Genomic DNA, 24223 nt, shown 5'->3' with positions numbered 1-24223 from the left:
AAAAGCAAGAAAGGAGTGAAGGTCAATATCCATTAACAATTAAAGATAAACGCGACGACTATGCCCAAGCAGACGTACAAATGCACCCAAAAGTTTGCGGAGCGTATGCTCTACTGCAAATGCGAATTTCTGCTCTGTTAGCACGTGGCGCTTCTTAAATAGCTGGTAGCTGTGTAGCTCGCAAGGACTATACTACAGGCCGGAACGTCTATTTGCAGGTTATGTTCTCAGACAAAGCTGGAATATAGCTTCCTCGGAAGTTTCGTACTCCGCACGTTTTTGTGGCGGTTTACATCTGTGTTACGCATCTTACAGAAAAAAAAAATATTGCATAACACCGATGATCAGTAGCCTTAATATGTAATATAGCACAATAATGGGGTTTAGAAAAATTGCAAATATCTTATAAAAACAGAAATCCAGGTCTTTTAAAAATACTAGGGACGACACAAAGCGTAAAGTTTCTGTTGTGCGTACATTGCATTTGCCTCTCGTCTTTTCTAGTCTCAGGGCTTTGTACAATATCTCTGTAGAACGTATTTGTGTTTTGATTCCTGATATTAAGACTTGCGAAGGATATGCAGAAGTTTGTCGTAAATTCTAGGGTTACAAAATGTGCCTTAATATGCAACAGTTGAGGGCATGCGCGCAACTCTCCATAGTCAGTGAGATCAGCGATTGCAGAGTGCCAGGCTCATTAATTTATTGCTATCATAAAAAAAGAACGCAGCTGAAGTCTAATTGCAGCTTAAATTAGTTTTTTTTTGGGGGGGGGGGGGAGGATAAGATAATAAAAATAGGCAACCTCGGTATGCACAGTGAGATTAAAACAGAAGCAGCCTTTTAACCTACCTGAAGGCTTTCACAGAGTCCGAAACATTGTCCGTGATGACGACGCATATCTTGTGCAGAATCTTGTACTTCACAAATACTGCGTGGAGCGCTGTCGCGATTACGTCGTAGGTGTGATGACCTGAGAGCCTCTGGTACACTAGCGCTGCGGATCTTCTTTCCAAAGACTCTTCATCTATGTAGTGAAGCGTCACACCCAGGAAGCTTCTATGGAAGTTGAAGAAGAAAAAGAGAATGGTCAATCTTAAAACTAGCGATATCAGTCTGGTCATTAGAATGGAGGAAGGGACCTCCACAAGTTTGCAACTACCGCACCAATTTCGCGGACGCAAAATCTTAGCTGCATTGCGTTGCAGGCGCTGTCTTGACTAGATAGGAAGGTCAGCAATGCTTTCCATAATAAGCGTTTAAGCTAGATCCCCTTCTTGAGCCTTGATTTACTCGGATTCATGTGCCTTATTTTTTCTTTTTTTTTTTTGTTTACCACAAAACCTTGTGCTACACAAGATGCATACTATGCTTCCTCGCCTGCTTAAAACTTTTAATTGTATTTACACAATTTGCTTATTTCGCTTACGAAACATATTATAAATGACTGTTTTCCCGGGCTCCACATTTTGCAAATTTCACGAAGCGACACAGTTCAGCAAATATTTCGCAAGTACATTTTGCGGCAACCTGTGACATGTAATGCACCCATATCCACGGGGTGACAAAATCTCTGAACGAATCTTACGTTGTTTTATGAGATCGAGGGAACCTGGCAAATTAGGACCTTGCGAAAAGCAAACGTGCAGCGTGCTGTTTATAGCCTACACTAAGAGCCTCACCTGTTTGAGGCTGTCCAGCAGTCAGTTCTGCAGCAGACCGTCGATGCCTTCTCCAAGGTGGCGATGAGGGACGCTTTTTGCTCCCTGTAGAGGATGTCGATCTGATTGGCCAATGACTTCCTGTCCATCACCGTTGCCGATGGATGCAGTGCATTAATCAAGCACCGGAACTGTTCATTTTCAACGACTGAAAAGCACTGCATGTCGGAGACTACGAAGTTCACAATTAACCTGTCTAAGCGACTTTGTGATAGAGCCTTGGGTCGACTAGTTGTTGCTGCAAGACAGGACTCCAGGGTCTGCGTCGAGCTACCGCCCGCGTGTCTTTTGTCTGCCACAGTGGGACCATGCTCGGCTTTTCTCTTCTTGGAGTCGAACTCCTTCAGTGCAGTCGGATGTTTTTTTCCTGCGCACAACGAAAGTTTAGGTTCAGTACAGTAATTTCAACTTGATCGGCATAATTGATTACGTACAGTGAAACATACGCACAAAACCGAAATCTCGACATTTATAATGCTGAAACTTACCTCTAGATGTTTCCGCAGGTTTGACGAAGACGTCTCGCTAGTAGAGTACTGTTTTCTGATAATGCTGCACAACGCCGCAATATTTGCCGCCGTCGTCTTCAACACGGAAAAATATTCGCGGTAGGAAGGCCAAGGCAACTGCTGCTCCGAGTCGACAGGCATGGCTTCCAAACAGGAGGAGTAGTGCTGTGCCTGGCTTCTCTGCGGCAACGTTTTTCTGCGGTGCATCTAGCTATGTTTATAAGGACGTACCAGCGTCTTGTGGCACCAGTAGTCCGCCATCGCAGATGCGGCGCTTTCATAGACGTCCGGACCGGTCCGATATTCCGAAATCCGGGTGAATTCATGATTGTCATGATTTACTCGATCTGAACTATTAATAACAAAGTTCCCTATTGTCATGCTGTGTTCAACAAGCTCCGTCTACAAATGCATTGAATGGGTGACTTAACTAACGTTTGCTTTCGCGCCCTTCCTCATCAATTAGTGCCCATTTACTGCCCATTTCGCCGAAGTCTCTTCACAATTACCGCATTGACTGCAGGTGTGTAGGTGTGTGGACTGATCATCTGCAGGTGTGCGGTTCTTCAGTTTCGCGTGCCTTGACGACAGGGCTTAAAAACTGTTGGTATGTCCAGAGACGCTTTACTATCCGAACAGGATCTGATACACCTTGGACATAGCGAATACACACAATGAACGTCATATGCAGGGGAACACGTGGTTGATGCACTGGAACGACGGCAGGACATTTATTGTGACGATACCGAGAAGAAGTGCATGGAGACGTGCATGCTGAGGGAAACGGGTGTAACGAGTGAAGAGGACGTCCATTGGGTCTATTCCCCAGATTCTTCAAGGCGTATCAGACCCTGTTCGGAGAGCTTTCCATCCGCTGTGCACACAAACCGCTTCTAAGCCTCTGATGGCGAATTCCATTGGGAGAGCAGGAGCACTCAAAAGCACGCTGAAAGTGCTCTCTTCCAAGCTGGCGTGTTTCAGTGGTCGAACAGGTGGAGGAGCACTGTCATCCATTGGTAGGGCGAGAGTGCTTTTGCATCGCTGAGAGAATCCGGGCGCAGTTTGTAGCGCTCTCGCCTGAAAAGCAGAGTAGGCGCAGTTCAACGAGTCACGTGGCCCTTGAATGTCACAGTCTCGGAATTTATCTTCAGCCGGCAATAGTGGCGGATATGGTAGCAGCCATGTGCACTTTGACACCGCTGTTTTGTTCGGGTTGCTAGGATAACAGCTGGGCGCCTGCTGAAAGTGTCGTTGCACAAACATGCTAGGTATTAGGATAACAAAGAGCGTGTGTATTTTGCTGCTGCCCCACAGAGAATATGCCAGGGCTTCGAATGTTTTGACCACATGGTCTCCCCACTCATCACCTTATTCACCTGCCCTCTGGGAGTGCCCCGCATTCCATTGGAGGGGTGAGTGGTCCTGCTGTCAGTGCTCTGCCCCCACCCCTCACAACCCTGCCCCTCTACTTCTGTTCCCTCAATAAAATTCGTCAAAAGCCTCTTTAATTCGAAGTAGAGCTTTCACAATCAGCTACCAACTCGTTTTAAGTGATAGCTTCAGGGTTTCAGCAGTTTTATGCTTCTGTTTTCTAGCCACCTGTCAAACGTGACTTGCTGGAAGCCTCAGACCAAGAAATGCTCCACCCGCATAACAAGAAAAGGGACAGGAGCTCAAGGGACAAAAAGGATATATAGATATTCACCTTGCCCCCCCCCCCCAAAAAAAAAACAGGGAGGGTGGCACATGAACTTGGCAGGGTATGCAGTGGCAACATGTCTGATTTACGACATGTAGTTTTACGAATAAACATACCCTCCAGACACACTGCGCTTCAAACCAGCCAGACAGGTATTTGTAAAATATGTTTCCCTTTAGACATGTAGTATACAAGTAAAGTCCGAACTTGGTCTTGCGCAGGGAGGATATTCCTTTTAGCGATCTGTGCCCTTAAACTGCAATAGGAGCCGTGTAAAGTCAAAAGGTGGAGAGGATGTTGTAAAAAAAAAAGTTCGAAAAATGAAAAGCGTTTAGCGTTGGCCTCTAACGAGTGTGGCTCTTGGATAATTTTTTACAAAAACAAAAGTAACTGTATTTTACGTTACAGTTACTCAGTAAAAAAGTAACAATGTTACAGTTACAAGTTTATATAAATTAAAAGTAACTAGTTAAAGTTACAAGTTACACAAAAAAGTAACCAGTTACCGGTAACGCGTTACTAGTAACTAGTTACTGCCCAAGAATGATTTAGGGCGTGCAACACAAATATCTGAATTCTTTCAAATGTGAGTATTTGGCAGAAGTGAGCTTGGTTGGGATAACAGAAATTTGAAAAAAAAAAACAGAAACTCAAGCCAATATTTATGTTGAGAAACCCGATGTTTTGAAGTCTGGTCTCTTTTTTTCTTCAGGGATGAGAAGGCCCGAGTTGTTTGCCACGACTCGTTGCAACCCTGAAAGTAGAGGGAGAGAAGTCTCCCCAGTGGTGCGGTTATTGTCTCCCACTGTCTGTTGACTGTGCCAGGATTCAAAGGGGAATTTCATGGAAGTTTTTGGAAGTTCTTGGTTTAGCCAGCGCACTCGATCCTGCACACAACGCCCTGCGCTCTTCCCGCAGGTGCAAGGTGTTCGGGCCAGCGTATTAAACTGTGGATGGTGGTGGAAGGCTTGTGGTAACGTCGACTCCTGCCTTTTTAAGGCGGCGGTCTCACTCCGGCGGCACGAGCACATCGTTTTTGTCACTTTTCCAACTGACGTGGCGGCTGTTCTTCTTGTCTTATATAGTTGGTTTATGTGTCATTGAAAAGCCTAATTTTTGTACATTTTAAACATATCTATTAAAAATAAGTAAGCTTTTAGCATTTGGGTAGGGAGAGCCGAGAATAAGCGCTAGTTACATGGTTTGGTCTGACTGTGTGTCAGCAGTGACCATTTTCTGAAAAATCAGCTCCAGATACAGCACTGTTCTTTACGCAGAACATTTAAGACATATTTATCTATTTCCTCAACGTAGCAAATTATTCTAGCACTTTTACTGTATTGCTGATTAGCTTTTGAAAAGAGCCAAATTTAGTAAATGTCGATGCGAACTATCCGGCACCTATTCGCTAGAGAAAATTCATTTTCTGGGTGTATATAGAGGATGTCATTTTCCGTTTGAGTGCTCAATTTTATTTATGTACGCCCGCTCACTTTTTAATTATATTGATCTAAATTGGGCAATATTCTCATTAGATAGACCTACCGTGGCCCATTTTTGCGGAGAACTACTGAAGTTCGTTTGCTGAATTTGCACGTAGATAAACTAGAACCCCTGATCTATTTCCTCAACGTAGCGTTTTTCAATAAAGTAAGCAGAAATGCGAAACAAAGCTCGCGAATTGTCTTAATTTATCGTGCCGTAAACATCAACAAAGTCGTTGTTATCTTGAAATAGCAATGAAATCTAAGCATGCATAGCCTAAACTATAACAGTTACGGTCTCCTGGTATACTTATGCACACGAATCGCACACAACAGCTGCAGGAATATTGAGAAATCTACATTATTCTTATCACTACAACGAAAATCTTCCCCTAGCGCCACCTAAACAAAAATAAGGAAAGCGCTGAATTTGAAGGTTCCCTGTCTCCCCGAATGCGGCGTGCAAAAACATTTTGCCTCAGGAGGAAACGTCTTTTCTAACTTCAAACCATGCACCGTCATCTGTAAGCCTTCCTCCCCTCAGAGTCTCATAAGGCTGCGCGGTACCGCGGGAGAGCGTGAAAACAGGTCGGCAGTATCCTCCGAGAGGGTGGGGTGAGCGTCTTCACGGGAAAAGAAAGGCCGAATTCATGGAAAGTCCCTCTTTTATGTGTGCACGTCTTTGTCGCCCTCCTCACCCCCCACGGACTAAAGCGAAAAGCGAGGGCTGTGCGACGACAGTCAGAAGAAAGCAGAAAAACGAACGACAAACGAGCGATACGAGCGAACTGAGCAGACGTGCGTGAGTAAGGTATTTGTGAATAACTTTTTTTTTTACCGTGAAATATACGGAGCTTCAGACGTGCTGCGCTTGTTCGTATGAACCCATCACAACAAACAGCACAAACACGAAACGAGGCACACCTACAGGAATGAGATGAAGTCTGTTTTGTACTTTCTGCGTGTTTATTTCATTTATTTACTTTGGGGAAAACTACGGTGCGGCAGGAGTTGAGGACGCGTGTTCGCTTTCCGCCTTTATATACGACAAGCGCACATTTCCATAGCGCCGAAATGCGCGAACACCAATGTTCTGGAGTACCCCATGACGGCGTTCCTCATAATCACTGCAAACTCGCTCTAAGGGGACGCGGGCGCTTGCAATCTCTCCTCTCGAAGTCAGCTGTGAATATCCGTCATCGGTTTCAATAAACCACAAAACCGAGCAATATTTATTCCGTTGCTCACTGCATAAACTGGCTAAAATCATGCTACTGCCTGAAAATCTTGCAGATTTTTCAGCCAGTAACAACGAAGCGAAGTGGCATGAAATTTGCTGAATGCACGGCGTGGTGTAAGAAAGTACTTCGGTGCGGGGACAGCAATGAGGCACCAGGGCTCTTGTTTTTTTCTGCTTTGAAGCACCCGCGACAAGTGAGGTCCTTCAGGGAGGCAGAAAGGCGGATAACTTTTGACTATGCTCCCACTGAGCAGGTCTGGTGGGGGAGCGGCAGTGGTGAAGCCCATCTACATTTCCTATGCACTGAAAACTTGTTGGTTTTCTTCGGTGCCAGTGTACAACACCATGCGACAAGGCACCCTGCCGACGATTTCGCCTGAAGGAGAGAGAGAGATAGAGAAAGGCAAAGGACAGGCTTATATGATACCCTACACGGGGAGGGGGAAGGGGAGAAAAAGAATAGAGAAAAATGTCAAGGACATGCGGCACCTGCTGACAATTCGTCATTAGGAAGTCTGCTGTGCGGAGAACTGTCAATGCGTCAAGATAGCAGCTCCTTGACTCGTTAGCGTGAGTCATAAGGCTGACGAGTAGAAATAGCCGATCTTGGACTTACGCCTAGTAACTCGAAAAGAACAGAAACGTTTCAGAAAGGGATAAGTTTATAAGAAAGTGTGGTGACATCGGTGTGCATAAAACACGTTTACATGAGTGCGAAACATGCGCTTCGCATTCATGTAAGCAATGGAAGGCGCATTGCACTAATGCGTAGGAAATGGGCAGTTTTGCGAGTGCCGGTCGATTTACGGGCCGTAAATCACGATGAGGGGAATGGTGGCTCCCCGTTGTGCGAACTTCGTGCGTCCCTCTTTCGCTATAAGGAATTTATTAATATTAGCTCAAGAAAACAAAAAACGTACGTTCGAGAAAGAAGTGGGACGAAGCAGAAATGTCGGGAGCTGAGATATTCCTGCCTCCTGCCACTCCTTTCTCAAGTCATTGTTATTTTGCTCGCGCTAATATGTACCTATTTATATAGTGGTTGATGACGCAGAAAATTGTGCGAATTTCTGTTTCCCGTGCTCGAGGCACGACTAAGCTAATGAGTTATTTTTTTTAGTTCTTTTACACAAACCAACTCGCCCAGCTACAAGTCGCTGTAATCTGATACTCGCTCGCTGTAATCAGACACCACATGGTAGCTGCGGCGTACAGAAGACGAGAGGTCCTGCAAACGGCGTCGCATCACCTTTCCGAAACGCGCTTGCAAAGTCGATGGGCTACTCTGGCATTCGTGTAAAATTGATTACAGCCTGACAGCTCGAAGCAACTGCCAGTCAGTTGGCTGCCAGCTGGGGCGACTAACTTCATTCAACAAGAGGCCGGCACGCCGTCTCCACGGTTGTTGGGAGTGGGGTCCAGTTCCTCTTTCCTCGATAAGAAAGCACGTTTGCGTATAGCCGGGCGTCGACAGTTTGCCGTAAGCCGGCACGACAACTGGCGCATCACGACCATGTAAACGGGGGTAATGCGCTAGAAAGACGTATCCCACAAATGCGCCAGGCAGGTCTGGATTTCGAGGGGTAAGTCGACCCAGAGTACTTTTCACGACAAAGGAACGCCGACCACTCGTCGTGTTGGCCTTGTGTGAACTTCTCGCACACTACAAGACATCTGCGAGAACAGAAAGCAAGAGCTTCTCGGGACTAAAGTCCACTAAATTTTTCTCTTTTACCTAAGTAACGACAACTGCCTCCTCTCCCGACCCTCTCTCACACACAGCCGGTGGCTGCCACCATGTGCTTCCTAACTAGGAAGACTTCCAAAGCCACGTACGTATAAGTAAATTAGCCACGCGCCTATCAGTGAACATTGTGCGAACGCTACGCGCCTTTCCCCTCCAGCTAGTCCCCCGTCAATAGTGAGCGAGGAACGCGTTTTACCAGGTACCAAGAAGGGGTGCCCAAGGCGACACCACTAACACCTGAATAGTCTAGATGGCCTCGCACGAGGGCAGGAGATGTGAAATAACAGCCACTATGCTAGCCTGAAGGTGCGAGGCAGCATGACGAGGGGGAGGCGGACTGAGTGAGGAAGAGGACGGACACAAAAATGCGTGCTCAGCACGGAAGGCGACAGTGCTGTAGTAGCGTGAGACACTAGAGATAGAATGCATTTCTGCCGCATCCTCTGGTGTCCACTGCTCGCGTAGAGGGCTTCTTTAGAGTTTGCTTAGCGTGCGCTGCGAGTGCCTGTGGGAGTACCTGCAGCACGAGTGCCTTGCCGGGCTTCACATGAGTCATGACAAATCATAAGGATAGAGCTTCACGGAAGAGCAAGAGAGCCGCCATCGCGACATGTCGAGCACGGGCAGCAGCTGCATTTTCACACCATTCAAGGTAAGACCATTTCGATTACTGTGGTTTCTTTTGATAATAAAAGCGCGCAGCTACAGCAGCAAAAAGAAAAAAAAAACATTATAGAAGCCTATTCTTGATACGGTGGCGAGCTCGTTTTGTACCCCAGACGCAATGTGGGCTCCGTAAAGGAAGGAAGGAAGCAGAAGGCAAATTGTCACGTTGTGGGCGACATTAGGGAGTTTTAGTTTGTACGTATACTTCTTTACGTTACCGTGTTACCGGATACCGGATAGAATCTGCGCATGCGCGAGTCTTTACGGAACGTGAACCTTTACATAACGTAAACTACTCGCCGGATAGGCTTTACGTTCACGGCCCGGAGCAAGCCACCGAGTCAAGACAAGCCGAAGCAGAAGCGCCAACGGCGAACACGTTGTTTACATTCGCTCTGTCATCAGCGGAATCGATGTCCGGGCGCAAGCGATTTACTCTCAGCGATGACATCGCTCTAGTAAAGGAGGTAGTACATGTAAACCCTTTCCTTGACCCTGCGAGGTGGCTGCAGATAGCCGATCGGCTCTCCGAGGTGCTCGGCAGATGCTTCAGCATTCGCAGTGCCAGGGAAAGGCTTAACTTAATCCTCCTGCGTTTTCTGCGAGATCAGAAGAAGAAAATTAAGAGGTAAGTGCGTCTCTTATTGAACTTTGTTATGTACTGTTCTTTCCCATTGACAAAAATTGTGATTACTGGCTCCGCAATAGCTCCGGTACAGAAGAGGAGCAGTCCGAACTGGAGGACCTCCTGCAGCAAGCGGCTGACAGCGCGCGAGTGCGGCTACACGCCACCGCCGTCAACCGCACGACAGCTCGCTGAACGCGACGACATCAAAAAAAGAGCCACAAGAAACTCGATCGCCCGACCGCCAGCGAAACGTCGCGTCGACAACAGGGAAGAAGATGCCCTGGCGGCCTACGCGGAGTTAACAGCGGGGGACGGTGTTGAGCCTGGTAAGAAATGTGCTGATTTCGCAATTCTTACTCGTACTTAACTGATAGTGAGCCGTACACTTGGCCTGCGTTGAATTTACAGGTGGTGTCATTTGATTAATTGCATGATACTACAGTGCTTCACCGGTTGAGTAAGTTAAGAAGAGAGTAACAAACTGGACAAATATTTGTAAACGTTTGCTTTCTGCACGATCATAGCAGGCACAACCTCTGGAAGTTTTCTGTGTGAAAATATGAAGGCAGCAGCCATGCTTGCAGCACACTTTGCGGCCTGTTGTATGACTTAGGTGCTACTTGTGTGGCACTGTGGTATATTTACCAGATAGGTGGAGACAGAGATATAGCAATGTTAAATAAGATTCCCGGAAATGTTTGCTTGGTTGCCTTGCTTGCTACTTCTGATGTCAGGTGATTACCGTGATGTAAAAAAGGATCACATGTGCAAAAAGATATGTCTACTCACAAACACACACATGTTCAGAAAAGAATCACGCAGAGAACCTTGAACATGAGTTATATCAAGTGGCAACATTGACAATGCTATAGACATGGCATGCAGTCTGCTTGCACAACATGGGCGAATTGGAATATCTTCATGCAAGCCTTCATCCTGCAGTAGACATGAAATTCTTATGAATATGCAATTGTTTTCTATGTTACATAATCATTTCACCAGTTACATAACATTTTACTAGGTCAGAGCTTGAACTATTCTGCCAAAGGTTGAGGAATAGCTGTCTCACCAAAGAAGGCTGTGATACGCCATTTAGTGTCTAGCAAAGATTAGAACAACTTCATTCTTCTGAACCAAACAGTGGGATTCAATGTCAGACAGATTGTTGGGCTGAGGTACTGGCTAGATTTAAAGATCAAGCAACATGTGAATGTGATGATTTTTTTTTTCAAGGAATTAGGTGACACTTTTGCCTTCAACAGCTTTGCACAAGGCTGAAATAGACTATTTATAAGTGTACCTGAAATAATTGTCCAGCTGGAGTTCGTAGATGTTTTTTTTTTTTCAAGTCAAGTCAAGTCAAGTCAAGTTTATTTCCAACAACATCAAGTCGGAGGTCCTTAGGCGAAAAGATGTCGGAGACATCTTGAGAGAGCCCAAGAACCCGTTCCAGAGCAGCAGGCATTTTACAAAAATATCGCGTAATTCACTGTACATGCATAAGCCAAAATGAGAGCTTAGTACTTTTTTCCTTTTAGTGAACAAAATACATACATAATTTCACGTAGGTCGCATAAATCTTGTAGGCACATGCGCAAAACAACAATTCTTATACAAAAAGGAAAGAAAACATGTAAAAAACATGATAACGAAAGATAGCTAGTGCTGTTTGAGCAATTCCTATGCGTGTAACAACATACTTCGTACATGTTTCTTGAATATATGTTCAGGCAGTTCGAAGTCGATACTGGTTAAGAATTTGTTCAATATTGTTGGTATCTGGTGGTGTAGGAGGCATTCTCCGTAACGTGTGCGAGAAAAGGGAACTGGTCTTAGTTGATTTCGGAGAGCGTATCGACAGGAGCTGTCAATTGAATGCTGATGAAGTTTGTTTTTCTGAATATAAAGTATTAGTTTATATGTGTAAAGGTCACTTGCTCTAATAAGATCATGATTTATAAAGAGCTGATGAGTACGTAGTTCGCTAGGAAGCCCATAAAATTTTTCAAATATTCTAAGAACCTTTTTCTGTAACGCCTCTAGTTTGTTGAGGTTCTGAGCAGACGTTTTTGCCCATACTAGTGCGCAGTAAGATAACCGAGAATAGAAATGGGCGTAGTATATAGCCTTTTTAAGCCATAATGGTACAAGGTCTGATAACTTATACATGCAGCCAACAGTTTTACCTAATTCAGAGACAAGTTTTGATATATGTATGTTCCATGACATGTTTTCCTCAAACCATACTCCTAGAAATTTTTGCGTTTTAACACATTCCAGCGTGGTGCCTTGAAAGGAGAAATTCAGTGTAATGCATGGCTTATTAGGAGGCCTAAATATAACATATTTTGTTTTACTTGCGTTTAAGTCAAGCTTGTTTTCATGGAGCCACAGTTCCAGGTGTCTTAAATAATTAGTTACAGTAACTTGAAGATCGGCCACTGTATCAGCACTGAAAAAGGCATTCGTGTCATCTGCGTACATGACTAGTTTTTCTGTGTATGGGATATTACATATATCATTTATATAAAGTATAAATAACAAGGGTCCTAAGATAGAACCTTGTGGAACGCCTTGCTTAAGTTCAGTTGCTTCTGACGCTAAGCTTCCGAGTGTAACATATTGTTTTCTATCAGATAAGTAATTCGTAATAAGTTTAAGAGCAGCGCCACGCAATCCATAGTCAAATAATTTTTCTTCTAGAATGTCATGTTTTATGCTATCGAAAGCCTTCTTCAGGTCAAGGAACAGTCCTACTGTATATAGTCTTTTTTCAAAATTGTTCAGTATGACCTCTTTTACGTTTAATAGGGCTAATTCAGTGGACTTTCCTTTCTGGAAACCATACTGAGCAGGGTTTATTATTTGATACTTTGAAAGAAAGTTCCTTAGTCTACAATTTATGGCACTCTCAAATACCTTCGATAGCACTGGTAAAACAGAGATAGGCCTATAATTAGAAATGTCATTCAAAGCACCGCCTTTGTGCACAGGACATACACGCGCAACCTTGAGTTCTGAGGGGAAAATACCAGAAACTAACATGCAATTAATAATATGAGCCAAGGGCTCCGATATAAGGTCCGCAACGTGCTTCAAGGGCGCTGCACTTAAGTCATCAGCGCCTCTTGCGACATTGTTACGTAGTCTAATTATCGAGCTGTGTACCTCTGAAGGTGTCACTGGACTTAGACTGATTGTGTTAGGCTCTCTCGTTCTACGGGTAATCCTTTCTTGCGTACAATGTCCTGAAAGAGGCACATAATCACCAGAATGGGCAAAATATTCGTTCATAGCCGTGATAGCTGCTTCGTCGCTCATATCTTGGGAGAAGGCTTTGACATTAATACGCATTTTACTTTCGGTAAATTGTCCCAGGTTATTCACTTCATTCCACAGTTTACGAGGATCATTATAAATCTTGGCGAATAGGCATTCATAATAAATCTTCTTAGCCTTGCGTATGTCGGCGTTTAGCTTATTTCCATACGTTTTGAATTTTTTCAGCACCTCTAGGTCGCGTGTTTGGACAAACTTATGATACATTTTGTTTTTCGTTTTGATTCTTTTGTGAAGATTCTTGTTGATCCATGGTTTACGAATTTTCGTTTTCTTTATTGTGTATGTCACCATAGGAAAACTGTTGTCATAACATGCTTTCAGATAGCGCGAGAAAGCGCTATATGCGTGATCTGAATTTCGCTCAGCGTACACAAAAGACCAGTCCGTATGGGTTATTTCAGAACGAAATTTTTCTAGGGTGAGCTGGTTTATGACGCGGTACGTTGTTTTTTCATTGTACCTAGGCTTATTCGTTGCAGTGGAAAAAAGAGCAAAAATGGGTAAGTGGTCACTAAGGTCGAGTGAAAATAAGCCTGTAAAAGTCTTATTCGTCGGCACGTTTGTGATACAGACGTCCAGAAGAGTGGCGCTATGGTCCGTGATTCGGCTAGGCAGACCGATAGTGTTTTCACTACAATAGGTGGACAGAATAGTTTCAAACTGTATAGTGGCAACGTCATCGCTTAGCATGTTCATATTTACGTCACCCATCAGAAAAAATGGCACGCGGAACGAGTGAAGCTTAGATATAATGGTTTCAAAAATAACAAGAAAATCAGATTTGCTGCTTGCGGGTGGCCGATACACTGCAGTAACTAGAACATTTGGTAATCGGATTGTAATACATTCAACAGTAGTCGTCAAAAAGGTTAGCTCATCAATAATATCATGAGGAATACAGTCCTTCACGTACAAAGCAACGCCTCCGCCACGACTATTAGTCCTGGTAACACCATTGTATTTGTAAGACTGTAGTTGCGAAGGACAGTCATTAGGAGCGAGCCATGTCTCGGAAAGCAAAATTACATCGAATTTTATAGCTAAGGAATCGAGGAACATGCTGAGATCAGAAACCTTATTTTTAATACTGCGCACGTTCAAATGTAAAGCACTGAAGTGCCTTCCAATATGCGTGACCGCTTTGTTAAAACTGTCTGCATCATGGTATTGACAACTGTCAAATAACGCCATTTCGCAGCAGACTGTATCAATTCAGAGTGCCTGTTCGATACCTAGCGGCACATCTTTTCTAAATCGTCGCGTTCAGCAATTCTGAGCACCTCTGATGATTCCGTTTTCCTGGCAAAAATTTTTCCATTGCGCGTCCACACGTATTTCCATCCAACGCCACGCTTCTTAGCTATGGTTGCGCCTAGGAGTTGTTTCCCAAGCTGGGTTAGGTTTTCATTGACAAATATAGGATCGGTTGACTGGAAACCAATTTTGTTAGCAGAAAGACGTGCCCTCTTGGCCTTAGCCAGGACGGCATCTCGTTTCTCCCGGCGAACAAATCGTACAATGATATTCTTTACATCGGGATTTTTTGTTCCCATTCTGTGACAAACATCAATATCTGTGGAAGTGATGGGTTCCCCGACTGCTGAGCAAATATTCTGGACTACTTCGGAAGGGTCACCTTCATTGGGCACGCCCTTGATTTCAAGGTTGTTTGCTCTGGTATACGCCTCCAGGTCCTCGACTTTCATGCGTAATTTCTTCGTCTCCATCATGAGAATATCGTTTGCCTTTCGCGCATCTGCGAGTTCTTTTCGTAACGATCTTATCTCTTCGGAGAGCGGCTTTATGTCATCACACACTGCACTACAATAGTCCACACTTTTTTTAAAATCGCGGAGTTCCTTCCGTATCTCTCGCTGAAATACGTCTAGTTCCTTATTCATCCTTCAACAAGACAACAGCAGCTGACACAACGTATACAATGGTGCTTGGCAGCAGTGCTAGCAATAACAGAGCTTAGGTGAAGTAGTGAAATTCTCACCTGCGTACAGAGAAAACCTGTTAGCGACGTGAAGCTTGCGAGCACTGCTGCCAAACTGCCGTCAGAGCGGAAGTTTCCTGACTTATGAAGTGCTCGTGTTCTGGGGACACGTCATCCGCGCAGGCGCAATTCGTTCCGCAGCCACTTCTTGTAGATGGCGTAGAACTGCACTGTATGTCGTCACAATGTGCGCCGATTTGGCTGTCCGAAATAGTGCTCTCGTCAGTGGTACTGCTTGCAGTGTGCGGCGATAACGATCCCAGGAATGTGATCAGCTGCGTACAGAGAAAACCTGTTAGCGACGTGAAGCTTGCGAGCACTGCTGCCAAACTGCCGTCAGAGCGGAAGTTTCCTGACTTATGAAGTGCTCGTGTTCTGGGGACACGTCATCCGCGCAGGCGCAATTCGTTCCGCAGCCACTTCTTGTAGATGGCGTAGAACTGCACTGTATGTCGTCACAATGTGCGCCGATTTGGCTGTCCGAAATAGTGCTCTCGTCAGTGGTACTGCTTGCAGTGTGCGGCGATAACGATCCCAGGAATGTGATCAGCTGCGTACAGAGAAAACCTGTTAGCGACGTGAAGCTTGCGAGCACTGCTGCCAAACTCTTAGCATGGTTCTCCATTTTTCTATAATTATTCTTATTTATGTGTAACCTACTCATTATCTATAAGTACTTGTATTCCCTCTCTTTTGTTTCTTAATCCTTGGTTTAGAGCCCTTATGTTATAACAAATCAAATTTCTGCTGGCTATATTAAGTAGAGCTCAATAAAAATTTGTTTTCTTCCTGACCAGCAGATGGTGCAAGCACGTCACAGGCTCGCTCAGACACTTCTTACTTCAATGTATGAGCCGGAGAACATAGAGATTCACATGGATCTGCCTGACTGTGGTGAGTGAAAATACAGTGAGAAACACTAAAATTTTTTCATTACACACGTGCTGAATACACTGTTGCATAAACTAGTGGATGCTGTAGCATGCAAAATTGGGATAGTTGGTGTTAATTCATTTTAAGACTGGAAAATGCACGTACACAAACACACAGAAGAAATGGCAACACCATGGATCCCTTAAAATAGTCCTAAATAGTCATTTCCAGTCAGGTGGGCCTCTCAGCATGGCCTGAAATTACTTTTCATTATTTTTCTCTTTTCTCCTACCTGTCATTTTTAGCCTTGCAGTGGGTTTTTGAAGCTACTAAGGCGGCAATAGGGGCTAGTTGATAGCTTGTGCATCACCCTGTGTTGTTTGTCATTTTTTGGGTCCATGTTATACCTGGGAGATCATAGAAAATAAGGTTTTTCAAGTAATTGCACCGGCACTATTGAGCCCTAGCCTCCAGCATGTAAATAAGGCACTAGGAAGAGCCTGTATTTCTCATCAAAAGAGCTGCTGCATGAGAGGAGTTATTGCCGATGTGTATTGGAAATGAAAGCTGGGTTCAAGCTCAAAGCACACAGCACAGCTCTTAAGTTGGTTCACTTGTGATGTACAGAACTCGAAGACAACCGGACGGCCTCATGCCCAGCACCTGACCGCATCACAACTGCTGCACCCAGTCGAGCTCAAACTCCAACATCTAGTCCTTCAGATGTTGCTGCTGCAGGTTTGTAATCCCTAGTTTTGTTGGTGCATGCCTACAGACTCAAATGATTTTCGTCATTAGTGCTTTCAACATCAACAAAAGCGACTTTAGGTGCAGCTATTGAGTCTAGGAAATCATTCAAGATGGCCTGAAAAATTCTATTTTGTGCTATGAAAGAAATACAGGGTCAGATTTTAGCTGTTGCTAACATTTGCACCAAATCCTTAATTAAATTAATATGAGCTCAGCGAAGGACATTGTTTTGTTTTTCAGTACTATATTTTTGTCCTATGCAATAATAAATTAATAAGAGAGTAAGTATCAACAAGTGTAAGTAGTTTCAGTATGTTCAAAAACTAGTTGCATAGTTTCATCATGGATCCACTTCTTTTAGTTGCCCTTGCTGCTTTTATATCTTTGCTTTGTCTTCTTGAGAATAAGTCTGCTTTATGTGCATTAGACTGAAGTACCAGCCTCCTTCTGAACTTGGTTACTTGTGATCTCTTGGACTACCAGGCAATGCAACTGTGCATGGGAGCCCCCCTGATTCCCACACTGGTGAAACCAGATGGGTGGCCAACACTCGTGTGCCTCTGCAAGGTGTGTAACAAAAAAAAAAAAAAAAAAGGCTTGGTCATATCAGTGTATCTTGTATTTTGCCTTGTAGAAAACAAGAGTATCATTCAAAATGCAGGTACACAATTGTAGATGAAGATGCTTGCTATTGAAGGCAAGAGTAAAAAAAAAACAGTTTAATTGTGTAGTAAATCTTTCTTTGAGAAAGCTTATTTCTCTGTCCCCTAAAATCTCCAAGTATATGGCTTTATCGCATCTTTAGTCTTGGCCAGGAAAGGCCCATATGTGTATAGCAATAGATGATGGAACGCCCGTGTAATGTCACCATATCACCATATCTAGCGTGAGCATGTCGCCAACTCATGTGGCTACAGTGTGTCTCGACGTCAGTATACAGTATATGAAACAGAACCAGCTTTTTAAAAACGTGTTGCATTTGCTTTTTAAAGTGTAGTCAAGTGTATAAGTGAACTTTCTTGGTTTTGAGGGCTTGACCTTTCATTTGATGCATAGAAACAACTTATAAGATTTCTCCCAATACTTTTTTAAGTAAATGCAACATTTTGTTGCAAGCAATTTTGTGTGTACAGAGGCAGCTTGACTATTATTACAGTATTTACCTGCCTGTGTTTAATAAGTCTAGTGTTTTGCAATAGTACTGTACAGTAGACTCTCGTTAAATGGAATGTGAAGAGACTAGAAAATGTTTTCCATTTAACAGTAGCTCCGAGATAAAAAAAGAAGTGGAGAATCTAAGTACGAAAGCAACCGTGTTGAATGAAGTTGTTTCATTTAAGCAACAATTCCCTTTAATAGATTTCAGTTTACTGAGAGTCTACTGAGTTAAAAAGAACCATGTGTGCTCAGTAGAATATCATGGTGCTTTGTAAACTGTTGCACTTGCTCATCCATTTAAATCTAAGACAGTTAACTGTTCTTTGTAAATTTGTGCAGGTCCACAGCGGTACGCTGAGGCAACATATGCCCTCATTGAGGCCCGCTTTGATCGGGACACTGCAATCGAGAACCGCCGCCTCCAACTTGAAGAGGACCGGCTCCGGTTCGAGATAAAGCACCATGAGGAGAAAATGAAGCTGAAAGAAATGGAGCTTCAACAGAGGCAGGTGGAGCAGGAGGCAAAATTCAAGCTAAAGGAGCTTGAGCTAGAGGCGCTAGCTGAGGAGCGCAGGCACAACAGGAGCTATCAAGAAGCGCAGCTTGAAATCATAAAGTCATTCATAAATAAGTAGATGTATCCGTTTAAACCTCCATGTAACCAAGTCCGCCATAACTAAGTACTTATTCGGGGCCATGACAAGGTCACCCTCCGTACTGCTATTCTCAGCTAAATATTGTAGAGCGTCTATTGTGCCTGTAAATGTATGAAAAACAGACATTAAAAAATAATATCTAATTGCTAAGTCAGCTATATAAGTCTCCAGCTATAAACTCTGCCCACTGCCAGCTACTATTATGTTGCCATGGGGTGTGGGTCGTCATGTGTCTCATGCAGGAGATCTGTCTTCTCCCGAACTTCAGCCAGTGCAAATTCTTCAATTTTTCAATTCCAAGGCATACAAAAGTTGAAGTAGCTCCATTGTACCGCAACTGACCATGAAACAGTTGTTGGGCGGAATAGATACGCTCACAAAGCAAGTGTCTTATTATGTCATGGTTCACATGTACTGTTGTGAGGCTACCCGGCCACATGCGTGTTTATAACAATCCTCATTATAAATTAAGCGTTCAGCCAAATGTGCTGAAATTTCACCAGCTCATTTGTCAACAGCAAAGGACCAACTTTTATAATACAGATTATGAAAATTGCTTGTCATGGCTCCTTGGAGTGAACATTAAAGAGGTGCAATGACTTGGTTTTAGGTTGACAAACTGCACTCTGAGAACTCTAACCCCATGTTTCACAGTTGGAAATTAATTATTCGTGGAGAAAATTAAGGGTGAAGTTTCATTTTTATTTAGCACGTGAATGTCCATGCGCTTTATAAAAAAAATCGATAAAGGAAGGCAATACACTAAAACATCTGCTAGTGCCAGTGGTCAAAACATGTAGTTTTAGCGTTTGTCAAGTCATCTTCCGTGCAACAGAGACCAGCCACTACAGTTGAAGGGAAATACATTTTTCTAAATTTTGGAAAGAGTTGAAGTAGAAAAAAATGCAGTGTGGTAATCTAACACAGAAGTCATATAATCATTTGAATAGCACTGCAGAGAGTTTCGCCATAGAAGTACCAACTTTTATGCGAAGAACCTTCAATGCGATGATTTGTATCGGTGATGTTTTGTACTTTGTTACATGGAGGTTTATGCATATTTTATGAACAATTTTATGGTTGTACAAAACTGCAACAGCTGCTCTTGATGATGCTTTGCTGTTAGCTGTTCAACAAGCTCTGCAGATAGCGCCTCCCTTTTGCCACTTGCTGTTGCCAATACATTGCCCCTCTGTTTTTTTTTGCAAGCACTTCATGAATTTCGAACAAGCGCGCTTGCATTAGCCGATTTTGAACCTTCGTGTGCATGTGTGAATTTTTTTCCGCCTGGCAATTTCGGCAGTCGCTGGGATGCAGTGTTTGAGTGAGGTATGCACAGTGCTCTCATTGGTTTTTCATTGTAAGGAAAATGAGGGAGCGACTGGAGCAGTGCTAGAATGCTTCCGGCAATGGCAGCACCTCTAAGAGCAGTCTCTAGAGTCCCAAGGGGACTACTTTGAGGGTGTTTAGGTTTACAATGCTCCAATAATGCCCGTTTTTGCTGTTCCACCAAAGTTTGGATACTTTTCTAACTGACCTCATATGATGCCTGCAGGTGCATATATGCTTTCATTGAGTTACGGCCTCCTCTTCATTGTTGAATTTGTTGTTTCCCTAATTTTACTTCAGGCTGAGACATTTTAGCTATGGGACACAAGCTCGAGATTCAGATGTTGCCTCTTTCTCTCACTTTATGGTTCAAAGGATACAACTTTCAGAAGGGTTGATAGGTGGGCTAGTTGGTACAAATTCATAATGAAAAAATTGGAAGCGCAAAGCAACGGGACAACGGGCTTGTTTGTCTCTTCTCTTGTGTCCCGTTGGTTTGCGCTTCCAATTTTTTCATTATGGATACAACTTTATCGAATGTCTATCAAGGTTTAATGCAATATTGGCTTGGTCTCGCACGGGGAAACGTCTAAGCTTTGCCTCAAAGCCGCCTCGTGAGCTTGCTGGACTGCTCACATTTAGACGCCAAAGTTTGAGATGTGCAGAGCAGTAGCCAACCTCAATGAAAGGGTCTCCAGAGTAACTGCAACCATTCTGGCAACATAACTACAACCCTATAATATGTGTTAGAGTGTTGCACGTCCTTTCTGGTACGAATTTTACATGTCGTCCTGATGGTTGTTCGAATATATCCATCTTAGACGGACTGGATTAGGGAAGTTGTTCATCTAGAGTTACCCCCAGAAAATGGCCTGTCTGCTGTTTTGTTTGGGACTAAGCAGTGGGAATATCCTTCTTGTGTTAACATATGCTTTTGTTTTTCTCATTATAGCTAGTGATCCTATCCTTATACATGAGGTATGTTCCTTATTGTACGAGAGGCATGTCCGTGTTCAGCGCAGCATGTATCTGGCCATCAAGTGTGTAGTCTCGTTTTTATTTGGGAGGATATCACGTTCCGTTGGTGATGTGAGTGGGGAACTACAAGATGGTCGAGCTCACGTTTAGGGATCTGCCCGCTTTTGCCAGAATGACCAAGGCTTCCTTGGGAATCGTGCTTTTAGCGTAGTTTTTTTATTGCTGTTTCGGATTTGCATTAGACAACTTTGCATACCTGATTTTTTAGGGCCAGTGGAATATTGTTGCAATATAGAGAACGAAGAAGCTCGCTTAGATTGGAAGCAGATGACACGACTCGTCACCCCCTGGACAACTGCTGAAATTATTGTCAATATACCAACTATGCACTCGTGTGCCTCTGCACTCTTCCCGCAACATTTGGTGAATGTGCTGGGTACCACGATGGAGCTTTGCAGTAAACGTCATGTGCTTGCCGCCACCCTGGAAAACCGACAGCCAATGTCTTAGTCAGCGACAATGGCAAACCAAGCGTCAACGGTTATGCCAGTCGCAACCACCTGCTGCTCGATGATCATACATTCTCGCCCTTCACGCCGAACCAGATCACTATCGTCAACCAGATCAATTTCTCGCCAAAATCTTACCACTCCCCGTCTTCGCCAGGTCATCGGACACGTTCGCCGCTCATGCACCACTCTTTGTCCCCATCCACTCCTACATCCACTCCTGCATCTGACTATGACCACAAGGTAGAAGACGCCCCCACGTGCACCGACTACTGAAGGTGCTTCCCCAAGTCAAGGTATGCCCACAGAGCCTTCTCCAGAATTCACATCTGCTGGATCACATGACATGCCTCCTACTGAGTTCTTGCTTCGCGTGCAGGGGCCAAATCGACTTTTGTACACTCGCCCTCATCTCACCCTGAACGCACCTCTACCTGCAATGCTCTTTGCGGCACCCTGTGCGCTCCCAGCTGGCCCCAGCTGGTCATCTTGTCACCCACTTGTGTTGCAAACACAGCGACCGAACGCTTACTTCTTCGTCCACTGCGCAACTCCCAGTGTCGCCCACAGAGACCCACTGCTTCTCGATGGTCAGTACATGTTGACAAACTGGACTTCTCAAACGGACACCTTGTGGATTGTCGTTCACGTGTATAGTCTCTTTCTTTGTTATATACACTTCTAATCACGCAAAGCGCTGGGGGGGGGGGGGGCTATACGCATGATTATCATTGTCATCTCTCGATCACCGCGCCGCGCCTCTCGCGCAGCTGATGCTAGCTCGAGCTGCGTGAGGATTAGAACAAGCTCACGCGCCTGGCGGTTTTGGCGTGGCAACCGCCGCCGCTCCACTTCGGCAATCGAATAAAGCAGCGAGTTTGACACGACCACGTTGGCCGCAGTGCCGTCTTCCTTTCTCGCTACAGGTGGATTGCCATTGTGACAGATTATGCAGCAAGATACGCCATCGCACAAGCAATGCCGACCAGCTGTGCAGCAGATGTTGTGGACTTTCTACTCCCCGATGTTACTCTACACCACAGCACCCTTCCACAGTTACTAACGGATCGTGGCCGTTACTTATTGTCAAAGGTCAACGATGGCCCTTTCCGCTTTTGAGCTTCTGAACACAAGATTGCTACCGCATACCACCATCAAAGGAAGGGGCTCACTGAGCGACTAAACCACACTCCTAACTGATATGCTGGCCATGTACGTTTCCGACAATCCCCATCACTTTGTCCACCGCTTTACTGTACAATCATTTTGCTTACAATTCGTCCTGTCACAAAACCGCTCGATTTTCCCCATTCTTTTTTTTTGTATGGCTGCGGCTCTGTCTTGCCGTTCTACACATTCCTACCTTCTGGTGTTATATTCTCAACGACCAATTACGCCCACGATGCAATCACTTCGGCCGTCCATGCTTGAGAGGTCGCTCGTCAAGACCTCACAACCTTCTCAAAAGCGACGCTACGATTATCAGCACAAAGACACAATTGTCTCTTGGTTTTCTTGTACTGCTCTGGACGCCCTCGTGCCTTGTTAGCTCAGCGGAAAAACTGCTCTCTTGTCATTCTGGTCCGTACAAGACCTTACGCCAATTTTGTGACATGGTATACGAAATACCACCAGCTGACGGGTTTTTGCTCCGTCACGTCGATAGTGACGTTCATGTCGCCAGGCTCAAACCATATATACTTCGCCTTCACTAATGCTCCATGATTTGTACCCGGATGGAGCTACACTTGCCGGGAGGATGATGTTGCACTAATAATAACGAGAAAGCTCACTTAGATTGGAGGAAATTGACCTGACTGATCACACCCTGCGCAATCACTACAAATACTGTCAAAACACCAACTCTGCACTCGTGTGCATGTTTTTTTCCTGCAACAATATGGCTACTTCATCTGCTATTTCTGATTGTTCCATGCGTATGCTGCCTGAAATTTCAGCTTTGAAACCTGTCTATTCTTACAGCAGTGTAATTGTGACCCTTGTCACTATTACAATACTCCGTCACGTCAACAAGCATGCAAAAAACAAATCAAAGCCTCCGCTTTGGCCTTTCGTCGGCCTCTGTTGTAGTCGAGGTGCACGTGTCCATGAATATTAGCCACTGCAACGGTGTTTCCAATTTTTGTTGAGATATATATTTTCTGGCCATGCTGGTGGTAAATTGTGCCAAGTTTGTTCATAGTTTGTTTTCTTATGGTAGTGGTTGACACGCATTCAAGCTACGAAATGCATTGTGCTTTGGCTATTTCTTTTAAGGTGTTGTGCATACCCAGCTTGGTCAAAAGCTAGATGAAATTTTTTGGCTGTGCAGAAAGTGTCTTCATTGCAGGGGCTATCATGATATATTATTGTGATACAAGATGTACCGGAAATTTGTTACATGTACTTAAGATCTTGAATGTCCCCGAGCTACTTCTCAATAAATCTAGTCGGTTAATTATGTGATAGACAATAAACTCATGTATATTTACATTACTTAGCCAGCTCTTGTTCAGATGTTGCCTCTTGCTTTCACTTTGTAGATCAAAGTTTCTGGCTGGGCTAAAATAGTTTTCATTTTGTGGTCTCATGTGATACATTCTGTGATGCTTGTTGTACCTGAAATTTTACAAAGATGCTTTGGAAAGCTTGAGTGCCCCAGCGGAGTAGTGATTTTAGTAATGAAATATGTGAAACAAAATAAAACCAAATATTTTTTTCACCAGGTTTATGTCACAATTTCATGCACACTTTGCGACTTTGAGTGAGCAATGAGCCTTTACCCTAGGCCATGATTTTTCTACTCCAGACTACTGTATGCCATTTCAAAACATCGACACTGGGTGAAATACTGAACAATCCTTCATTTTCACACAGCTGCAGAAACCTGCATAAAGTATACACATCTTTCAGCACCAAACAGATATACATCTAT

The 24223-nt window shown here is 44.2% G+C and overlaps 3 protein-coding genes across 6 annotated transcripts in view; 1 reads left to right on the top strand and 2 right to left on the bottom strand.

The window, feature by feature from the left end:
• LOC142765245 (uncharacterized) overlaps positions 1-24223 on the bottom strand; it is a 347073-nt gene that overhangs the window by 291920 nt on the left and 30930 nt on the right. The gene's annotated exons all lie outside the window — the stretch shown is intronic.
• LOC142764757 (uncharacterized) lies at positions 1679-2666 on the bottom strand. Its single transcript, XM_075865281.1, has 2 exons — positions 2206-2666; positions 1679-2088 (listed from the first exon to the last, which is right to left on the bottom strand). The coding sequence occupies exons 1-2, from the start codon at positions 2435-2437 to the stop codon at positions 1679-1681; spliced, it is 642 nt and encodes a 213-aa protein (XP_075721396.1). The 5' UTR covers positions 2438-2666.
• On the top strand, positions 9247-24010 carry LOC142765242 (uncharacterized). 4 transcript variants are annotated; one of them, XM_075865931.1, is made up of 6 exons: positions 9247-9694; positions 9775-10020; positions 15836-15929; positions 16536-16646; positions 17142-17225; positions 18156-24010. In XM_075865931.1, the coding sequence occupies exons 3-6, from the start codon at positions 15836-15838 to the stop codon at positions 18449-18451; spliced, it is 585 nt and encodes a 194-aa protein (XP_075722046.1). In that variant the 5' UTR covers positions 9247-9694; positions 9775-10020; the 3' UTR covers positions 18452-24010. The 4 variants fall into 4 exon arrangements, with proteins under 4 accessions (XP_075722046.1, XP_075722048.1, XP_075722049.1 ...); XM_075865933.1 differs by having other exon boundaries at positions 15833-15929; XM_075865934.1 differs by lacking the exon at positions 17142-17225.

The sequence above is a fragment of the Rhipicephalus microplus genome, chromosome 6 (genome assembly GCF_043290135.1).
Source record: "Rhipicephalus microplus isolate Deutch F79 chromosome 6, USDA_Rmic, whole genome shotgun sequence".
Lineage (NCBI taxonomy): Eukaryota > Metazoa > Arthropoda > Arachnida > Ixodida > Ixodidae > Rhipicephalus > Rhipicephalus microplus.
The sequence above is the reverse complement of the archived record's forward strand: the minus strand, read 5'-3'. Positions and strand labels throughout refer to the sequence as shown.